The sequence below is a fragment of the Triticum aestivum genome, chromosome 4D, assembly GCF_018294505.1.
Source record: "Triticum aestivum cultivar Chinese Spring chromosome 4D, IWGSC CS RefSeq v2.1, whole genome shotgun sequence".
NCBI classification, from domain to species: domain Eukaryota; kingdom Viridiplantae; phylum Streptophyta; class Magnoliopsida; order Poales; family Poaceae; genus Triticum; species Triticum aestivum.
In genome coordinates this window covers 509,209,191-509,219,363 of record NC_057805.1, presented here as the reverse complement: position 1 = coordinate 509,219,363, position 10,173 = coordinate 509,209,191, and the positions used below count along the sequence as shown (strand labels likewise).

Here is a 10,173-nt window from a genome sequence, read left to right as displayed (position 1 = left end):
CTGGCCCGCTCTCATTTGCTGCCACGTGTCGCACTCTGGACGCTTCCTCCGTATTTTGTTTTTTATTTTCCATGCGTTTTTTGACTTTTTATTTTTTTTTCCTTTTTTGGCTTTTTGATTTTTCACCGGTCATCCTTCGATTTTGGACAAAAAATTTATACATTTTTTGGGAAAACGCGTTTTTTTCTTCCGTGAGAGACATGAATTTGTTTCCGCAAGAGGCACGGCCATGCCTCTTGGACATGAAAAAAACGCATTTTCTCTTATTTTTTTCCTTCCGTGAGAGGCATGATTTTGCTTCTGCGAGAGTCGAAAACAGAAAAATGTGTTTTCTCTTGTTTTTTCCCTTCCGTGAGAGGCATGGTTTTGCTTTTCGTGTCTCTCGCAAATGAAAAAAAAATGCGTTTTATTTTTTTCCTTCGGCGAGAGGCACGGTTTTGTTTTCGCGAGAGGCACGGTTTTGCTTCCGTGAGCGTGCCTCTCGGAAAACGAAATATACGTGTTTTATCTTCTTCTTTTCCGCGAGAGGCAATGTGTTGTTTTCACGAGAGGCACAATTTTGCTTTTGTGAGAGGCACGGCCGTTCCTCTCGGAAACTGCTTTCGGAAAGTGGACAACTAGGTCTGTCTGGGGTGTCAATCCTCTAGATCGACCATGAGAAGATATTACAACATCCAGAACGAAGCCTGTCAAGCCAACCTTCCCTCACTGCGAAAATGCAACATCCGGCGGGAAAAAACCTGCTCCCGGTTTGGTTTTTTCATTCGGTTTTTTGTACAGCTTTTGTCGTGAAAAAAAAGTTCGTCAAAACCTATAACACATGGGATTTAGTTTTAAATATCTCGACGCGAGGAATCCAACGGTGAAAACGGTTCGAGATTTGGACGTATGGTTTAAAAGACAAAACTTTTTAAATAAACGAAATTACGAAACAAAGAAAAAACTCACAGATTACCACAAGTGGTAAGCGGAAGTGATTTTTTTTAGACAAAAGCGGAAGTGATCTGAAGGAGTAGTGGTTTCGAGCGGAAGGTGGTTTCAGCTATCGGGCCGAATGATATCCGCCGGCGCTGCTCGAACAGATGCGGCCCAGGACCATGTACAGCCCAGCCCAGGCCCTTCTATCCCTTTCCTCTCCCACTGCCGTCTTCTCTAATCTATTTCCGCAAGCGAAAAAAAGGTCAGCCCTCGCGTTCGTGTTCGTCCCGTCACCCAATTTCAAACCCCACTCTCTCCCCCCGCTCCACTCCCCACCTCATCCGATGGCCACCGCCGCCGTCGACCCGGGAGAATCGACGCCGGCCACCGCCGCGACGCCGCGCGCCGGCCCCGCTCGGCCGGATCCCGCGCGCCGCGTCCCCGTAACCCCGCGCGAGCTAGGGTTTACGCCGTTCCGCGACCCCCCTCCCCCTCCTCGAGGTACGGCCGGCGCCGCCCTTCTTCCGTTTCCTCTGGGGCTCGAGCTCCTCGGCCGAGTCGCGGCCGCCCGCTGCGCAAGACGCTCTCTTCCCCCCTTTTCTTCTTTTTCAAATCCCTCCGTGCTGTTCCGGGCGCAAGATTGGCCTTTTCTTGTTTTTTTACCTGCCAAATCTTGGCCTGCTGTCTGTGCTGCTTGCCTGAGGCCGGATTCCTTACCTGCGTTAGCTAGAGAGCGGAATTGTATTTTGGCCACCTGCCTTTCTTGAAATGAAATCAGTCGAGTGGTGGAGATAATTCAGAGAGCCTTTTGTCTGCAGAGGAAGAGGGGGCGCTGCCGAACTCGTCGGAGGGGGAAATTCAGGCGCCTGAGTGGAAATCTCTTGCCGGATCTCAAGCTGGTCCAGAAACCGAGGTAAACCCCTCCCCTCTCTCATCTCTCTCTCTCTCTCTCTGTATGCGTGAACAGATCATGTGCGTTCAACTGTGTACTCCCTCTGTCCCAAAATATAAGAACGTTTTGACACTAGTATAGTGTAAAAAACGTTCTTATATTTTGGGACGGAGGAAGTATGTCTTTGTTCTGCTCATGGGTCTTCCCTCCCTACCCAAGAGCTGTTTTTATTTTTCCATACTGGCAGGTTTATCATAATTGTTTTGGTTATAGTTGGAATATATTGACATGGTTTATTATACTTTTTAGGGCGTGAGGACACCTGTAAGTTCGGTTAAGAGCACCCATGAAGCTTTGGGGCAAGAAGCATTCACTGATGAACAGCATGAGCAGTTGGATGCACAGATACTAGTCAATGCAGATCTTTGGTGAGTTATTATTACTTGCAAGTCTCAACAGTTATGTGAGTTTTTCCAATTTAATTTTATCTTCTTTGTAGCCAGGGAAAACCAACAGCAAAGGCCGCCATACGCCCTGCACGCGACTCTCCTCCTCTAGGTACAGAGATGCCAGTCACTCGTCCTCTGGTTTTTAATTTCTGTCCGAACCTTCCCCCCACTTTCTTTGGATGCAAATAGGGTTTTTTATAGCCTGCCAAAATTTGGGCTACTGATGTTAGTACTTACTTGAGATTGGATTCCTGCCTTGCATTGGCTAGGCAGCGAAATCGAATCTTGGTCACTTACCTTGCTCGAAATCAGTGAAGTCGATGTAATACAGAGAACTTTTTGTTTGCAGAGGGAGCACTGCCAAATTCACCAGAGGAGGTTCAGACCCCTGAGTGCAAACCTTATGCCAGATCTCAAGCTCTTCCAGAAACTGTGGTAAACCCCCCGCCCCCCTTCCCATCTCTGTATGCATGCACAGATCGTGTGCATTCAGCTGTGTTTACTCATGTTTCACTTCCCTCCCACATGGTCTGGCTCCCTCCCTACCGAAGAACTGTTTATTTTTTAGAATTTATTTTTAATACTGACATGGTCTGTCATAATTGTTGTGGTTAGTTGTAATATATTGACATGTTTATCATAATTGTTAGCATGTGAGGACACCTGTAAGTTGGGTTAAGAGCACCCGTGAAGCTTTGACGCATAAAGCATTCGCCTATGAACTGCATGCACAGTTGGATGCACAGATACTGGTCAATCCAGATCTTAGGTGAGCTATTACTACTTGGAAATCTCAAAAGTTATGTGAGTTTCTCCAATTTAATTTTATCTTCTTTGTAGCCAGGGAAAACCACCAGCAAAGTCCGCCCTACGCCCCATGCGCAACCCTCCTCTAGGTATGGAGACGCCAGCCGCCTGGCTTCTGCTTTTTCATTTCTGTTTGAGCCCCTCAATCGATAGCTTGTGCAGCAAGTTTGTGATTTTGCTGTGCTTGCTCACGTGCCCAAGTCACCTTTGCCGCCCCTCTTTTTTCTTTCAAATTCATATATACTTTGGGTGTAAAATAGGATTTTTTATAGCCTTCCAAAATTTGGGCTATTGATGATTTACCTGAGGTTGGATTCCTGCCTTGCATTGGCTAGATTGTGAAATTGAATCTTGGCCGCCTAACTTGCTCGAAATTAGTCAAGCTGATATAATATAGAGCCTTTTGTTTGCAGAACGAGCACTGACAGATTCATCAGACGAGATTCAGACTCCTGAATGGAAACCTTATGCCGGATCTCAAGCTGTTCCAGATACCGAGGTAATCCCCTTCCCCCTCTTTCCATCTCTCTGTGCATGCCATGCAGGTGTGTTTGCTCATGCATCACTTCCCTCCTACATGGTCCGGTTGCTTCCCTTCTGAAGAGTTTTTTCTTTCAGAAATTAATTTTTTATACATGTCAATCCTTTTGGTTAGTTGGAATATATTAACATGATTTATCATAATTGTTAGGGTGTGAGGACACCTGGAAGTTCGCTTAAGAACACCTGTGAAGCTTTGGCGCATGAAGCATTCACCGATGAACAGCATGCGCAGTTGTATGCACATATATTAATAACTGCAGATCTTAAGTGAGTTATTACTTCTAAGTCTCAACAGTTATTTGAGTTTCTGCAATGTAATTTTCTTTTCTTTTTAGACAGGGAAAACCACCATCAAAGGCTGCCATGGTTCTGGCCTTTGGACAACCTGGTATGTGCAAATACATGTCGATGTAGATTCGCTGATGTGCTCTGTGTTTACCTTTTCTACCCTTTTTAATGTTTGTGATAACGTACAGTGGAGGGTCAGAAACATGCATGGGAGGAGGTTTGGCGTGCTGCTGTTGACAGATACCAGAACCAAATGTCACCACTGGGCTTTGAGACGCCTTTTAGTTCCCAGAATGGTAAGTATGTTATGTTTTGCGGTAGATCAACTGCTCATATTTTTTGTTCCATCACTAAGTAAAACTAGCACAGTGGCACACACACATTTTCCTGCAAAAAAAAGTTTCATATAAGATTTTAGTACCATCATATTTCCAAAAGACAACTCCAGTTTAGATAACTGCAATAATTATAAGAGCGTCAATTCGACTTACTTTTAAACTTTTTGTGCTGTTTTTGGTGCAGAAACTAAGAATCCATGAAATGGTTAATGATTTATGATGAAAAGGGAAATGCGCTGTTAAATTACTAATTATATAGTGTTGTTAGTAATTTTATAGAAAAGTTCAGTTCACCACTTCACCACCAAATTCAAAACCAAACCAGAGATCAAATATTCCATCTCAATGAGTGTCAGATAGTTCGCAACTACTCATCGTGATACATATATTCTGTCTTTCCGATTTTCCTGGGTTTTTGTCATCTTTTCTTTCATCACTTTTTGACAATATTTCTCTCTTTAATACTCTCCTTACATGAGTTAGAACAAAATGTATAGAAAGATATTATACTATATTTTTCATGGCAGATATACTGACTTCTTGAGCTTAGGGAAACTTGGACTACATGCTTTCAAAACTAACTTCTACAAACAAACTGTAACATATTTTCCGATTTAGTTGAATATCTTCTTAGTAACATACTCCCTCCGTCCCAAAATAAGTGTCTCAACTTTGTACTAACTTTAGTGCAAAGTTGTACTAGGTTGAGACACTTATTTTGGGACGGAGGGAGTACATATATTTTCAACAAAGAATGAAAGCTTCTTTAAGAAAACATATCTTCACGAAACGTGCTGACAGAATGTGACATACCTTTTTTAGGCCCGTTAGAACCATCTCCTAACAGCATGAGGAATCTTGAGGAGGTTGAGCTGAAGGAGGCGCATTCAGAGCTCGTTGATGCACAGACTAGCAAATGGCAGAACCAGAAGTCACCAGTGACTGGCTTTGAGACACCCATCAAGTCTGTGATAGGTAAATTAAATACTTTGTATTTTGTGATAAATCACATACTTATATTTTTGTTCCATCATCACTAAATAAATGAGTTTGCAGGCAATTGCACAGCTCAAGGTTTGGATGTTCAGAATGGTGGAGATATTCAGCAATCAGTCAGTTGTGCTGACAAAGTTGATCAAGAGCCACCTGATGACAGAAAGATAATGGATACAATCTATGGTGGGCTAGAGTCTCGTTGCGGCAGCACTCCCTCGGAAAGTTCAGAAAGCTTGACGGAACTGGACTCATGTGTGAAATGCGGTAAAGATGGGCAGCTGCTGAAATGTTCCAGTTGCTTCTTAGCCGCCCATGCTAGGTGTTTTGGTTCATCAGTGACATTCGATGACTCTGGCCATTTTGATTGCCCTGTTTGCTATTGCCGAAAAGCTGCTAAAGCACTGGAAAAGGCTAAGAAAACATATTCTGAAGCTAGGAAAAATTTATCTGTTTTCTGCAGCGGCTGGAAGCAATTTTCTAAGGAACACAGTGAGCTGATGAATGGCTTTCACACAGCTAAAAAGCAAGGTCAGTCTGAAGCAGCTGAGCTCTGTCGCAAGGATGGAGAGCCTAGTCATCTGAAAGAAAATGGTACAAGTGATGCTTGTCCTGAGAAGGTAGTCACCACAAAGACAACCACTTTTTCGAGTTCTGAAAATGCAAAATCCCATGGAGACAGCAATAGCAATTTGTCTCGTGAAGTGCCATATTCAGCTCGGGATAGATTCAGTTCTGTTGCAAATCGCAACATTGGGGTTGGCAAAGAGAATTGTCTTATGAATTCTCCCAATTGCAATTTTTCTGATAGACTAGGAGCTATATCTTCGCGAAACATAAGCCGCCGCAAAGTAAGCTTTCAAGAAATGGGGACAGTGGCACCAAATAGTACTTGGAAAACATTGAGGTACCAGGATCAGTTCGTGCATTCACCAGCAAGGAAAAGATATTATCCATACCCACCCGAGCATTAGTAAGTGCTAAGTACTTCTTTTTCCAGTTGCACTCTTTGAATTGTTATTACTTATTAAGGATGCCTGTGACCTGTGGTTAATTTAGATTCAGATTACAGAGAACCCCCTGAGTTATACTTGCAATTAAATAATGCTGTGCCATGGATGTTTATAGGCTGGAACCTACCAAGTCACAGTTTCTCTTGATTAACTGAATTATTTAAGCTTGTTAGTTCAGTATCATGATAGCATGATGCATTTAGCTTCGAGATGGTATAAACCTGAGAAGAATAGAAATCTCTAGAGTGAGGGGTAACTATGCAATATACTGGTACGAGGGAAAATCAGTCTCTTCATTGATGGATAATTTTGGATTTGCACTAGTTTTCACACTCATGGTTAGTTCAAATGGATTTATATTTAGGACGGTGAAATTAGAGTGTACTCTACTCTGTACCTATCTGCATATGACGCTGGCCGCTGTGGCCTGTGGCATAGGTATGGACATGTTGTTACTGTTAAGCAGTTTTGCGTAGGCACATAAAGTAATCTGCACGGCAGTGTACCCTCTGCTGTGCAGTTTCACATCTGACAGTGCACGTACCAAAATAATCCACACATGGAAAAGGGAAGCACACATTAAAATTTCTTTTACAATAGCAGTATTTCTAAATGCAGACGCCCCGTTTGTTGTGAAAATACCCTTGTTTCCATCTAATGTGATGATGCATGCTCTGTTTTCATAATCTCAAAATCTGTGTTGCAGCTACAGTCCCCACACACCAGCTATGAGGAGTCCCCTGGCGCCAAGTAAAACGCCTTTCACATCGACAACCGCGAGGCGCAAGATGATCTTCTGGACCGAGGCAGAGGAGGTGGCTCTGAGGGTAAGCATCCCGCTCGTGATTTCATTGCAATACACACTGATCGATATGATGGATGGCTCAGGGAAGCTACCATGAAATTTCATTGCTAACTCTGAACCATCTCGTAATTGAGCTGGGTCAGCATTTTTCATTCAGTTCCCTAGTTAGTAGGTAATGTGCATGTAAACTGTGCGCGTACTCACACACCATTTTTCCACCGGTTTCAGGAGGCAGTGGCGAAGTTTGCCCCGAATGGGGAGGCCGCGAAGGAGAAGAGGTCCATCTCGTGGGTGCGCATACACGAGTACTGCAGGGAGTCGATCCACCCCACGCGCTGCCCGGACGACCTGCGGAAGAAGTGGAACCGCATGAAGAACAAGCTGGGTGCGTGTCCTGAAGACGGTAGTGTAGGAGGAGACGGCTGCTTCTGAAACACCCCTCCTCATCTTGCTGTTGTAGGTGGAGGGGAAGAGAAGTGGCCGCGTCCTCAGCGCTCTACCGGCGAAACGTCTCTGCCCTAGAGGCCTGTTTCGCCCTCTGTTGTATATGTGGCGCGGCGGCGATCGTCTGTCTATATTTATGGGGAGTCTAGTGACTCCTCCGATATATGAACCAACAATGTATGCATATGGTGGCTGGGGAGAGAGGTTTCAGTGAGATGGATATGCAAGGATGATGATGATGATGGCAGCTGGTAGGGAGGGGAGCTGCACAGCCACCATGTGTTTATGAAATGTATGATGGAAGACTTGTAGTCTCAGCTAATTAATCTTGTACTAGGATGGATTTCCATGCCTGCCTGACTCACAAAAAATGTTGTTTCCAGCGGCTGTGATGTGCTGTGCTGGGACTGTTATATTTGATGTCTAATATTAATGGACAATTTGTTGTTCTTCTCCCTTGTGCCGACAGGCGAAACTGCTTTGCATGTTGTTTGATAGTACTCTCTCTGTTTCTTTTTACTTCGCATGTTAGGTTTGTCTTAAATCAAACTTTATAAAGTTTGACCAAATTTATATTGAATTTTTTTAACATCTACAATGCCGAATAAATGCAGCATGAAAATATATTCCATGATGGAACTAATGATACTGATTTGGAATTGCAAATGCTGGTGTTTTCTTCTATAATGTTTGATTTAGGAAAACCTAATATGGGTAGTAAAAAGAAGCGGAGGGAGTAGTAACACGGTGTATTCTTCATTTGGGATCCACCGGGTTAGTTTCTGCCTCGTTCGTGCTGGGTCTGTGTGGGGCAAGATTGAAGAAATAAAGAGAGATAAGAGCATCTCTAGCAGACCCTTACATCGCCGACCCTTATCGCGCGTTTACGTTTTGCGGACTCGCGCGGGCTGCGGCCGAACAGACCCTGCATAGCAGAACTGTAAAACGTAATATTATGTGAAAATTCTGTTTTACAGTTCCGCTATAAACGCATGGTTATTTCTGAATTTAACACATATCTCACATATGAAAGTAATATGAATTCAAATAGCATAAAATGTGAATATTTTGAATCCAAATTACAATAATTATTCAAATCACTGAATAAAGCTAATCAACTCAATACAACACTTGTTCCGAATGTGATCCTCCTGAAGCTGATGGTGGGTGTTTGCATCTTCAATCTGTCAGTATGACTGAAGGGATGCTTGTATGCGGTCAGGGTCTCTAGTTGGCTTTACACGGCTACCGACATTGTTGTAGAAGAACTCCAAGTTTAAGTCCCTCTCATCTTCGATATCATGTTGTGAAGAATCACAACATGTCATGATGTTGCTCAGGGTTTTCTTGTCCCAAAAACGAGCAAGACCACGAACAATGACAAATCTAGATTGCAAAACTCCGAAGACTCTTTCAATATCTTTTCGGGCAGCCTCTTGTACCTTTGCAAATTCAATATGCTTCCTTGTTTCGGGCTTTTTGATGCTCTTCACAAATGTACACTAAGAGGGGTAAATACCATCTGCAAGATAGTACCCCTTTGTGTACTCATGCCCATTCACCATGAAGTGCAAGCAGGAGCATCACCACTAGCAAATCTAGCAAACAAATGAGACAATTGCAACACATTGATATCATTGAGAGTACCCGCCATACCAAAAAAAAAAACAATGCCAAATCCATAAATCCTCGGATGCTACGGCCTCTAGCACAATTGTTGCATTACGAGACTTGCCACAATACTGCCCATGCCATGCCTTCGGGCAGTTTTTCCAAGTCCAATGCATGCAATCAACGCTTCCTAGCATGCCGGGCCAACCTTGCTTCTCATTTACTGCCATTAACTTTTTTGTGTCTTCCTCGTTGGGTGCGCGAAGATAGACATGACCAAAGATGCGGATGATCACTTTGGCAAACCTACGCACGGACTCAATTGTAGTATCTTCGACAATGCGAAGATACTCGTCGGCATAGTCAGCCGGAATACCATATGCAATCACCCGCATAGCTGCGGAGGTTTTTTGATAGGCGCTAAAACCCAACAAGCCCACAACGTTTCTCCTTTGAGTAAAAAACCAACAATTGGCCTCGCAAGCTTGCACAATTTTTACAAAGAGTGATTAGCACATTCGATACCTTCTCCGGAAGAGGTGTGGCGGATAGGTAGGATTGTCCGCGAAGTAGTCTTGCATCAACATCATGTTCCCGAAATGGCGGTTGTGGGGGATGCAAAGACGGCCGACAGTCGAACCTCGCCGTCTCTTGCGGTTTCGATCCTCGACCTCCTTCACAGCTAGGACCGCCACCACCATCTGCTGCTGATCACGCTCGAGCATCAATTCCACGTCCGAGTCATCGGACGAGGACGAATCCTCGAGCAAAAATTGCTCGCAAGGGATTAATAAATCCATCTACAAAAGCCGCATCCGAGCTCGCATCGACGGTATGTCAACTACGGTCGAGCTAGAGGGGAAGAAAAGGGGCTCACCGGGGCGGCGGAGACCGGCGGCGGCTTGGCGAATCCGGGGCGGGCGGTGCCGACTTCGAAGCGGCTCGACTTGGCGGATCCGGGGCGGGAGGTGCGATTCCACTGGCGGAAATGGCCGGAATCGCAGGCGACGGGAGGGTATGTCGGGAGTGCGCGCGCTGAAATGTCCCTCCCGACAACTGCTTTCGCGGGATA

General features: G+C 44.5%; 1 protein-coding gene across 1 annotated transcript; it reads left to right on the top strand.

Moving 5' to 3' along the window:
- Nucleotides 1-1,175: 1,175 nt before the first annotated feature.
- On the top strand, nucleotides 1,176-7,946 carry LOC123099142 (uncharacterized). Its single transcript, XM_044521287.1, has 15 exons — nucleotides 1,176-1,419; nucleotides 1,737-1,831; nucleotides 2,120-2,238; nucleotides 2,310-2,368; nucleotides 2,609-2,694; nucleotides 2,910-3,028; nucleotides 3,100-3,155; nucleotides 3,480-3,565; nucleotides 3,758-3,876; nucleotides 3,945-3,997; nucleotides 4,086-4,193; nucleotides 5,058-5,210; nucleotides 5,292-6,201; nucleotides 6,948-7,068; nucleotides 7,275-7,946. Exons 1-15 carry the CDS (start codon nucleotides 1,263-1,265, stop codon nucleotides 7,476-7,478), a joined length of 2,445 nt encoding a protein of 814 aa, XP_044377222.1. The 5' UTR covers nucleotides 1,176-1,262; the 3' UTR covers nucleotides 7,479-7,946.
- Nucleotides 7,947-10,173: the final 2,227 nt, after the last annotated feature.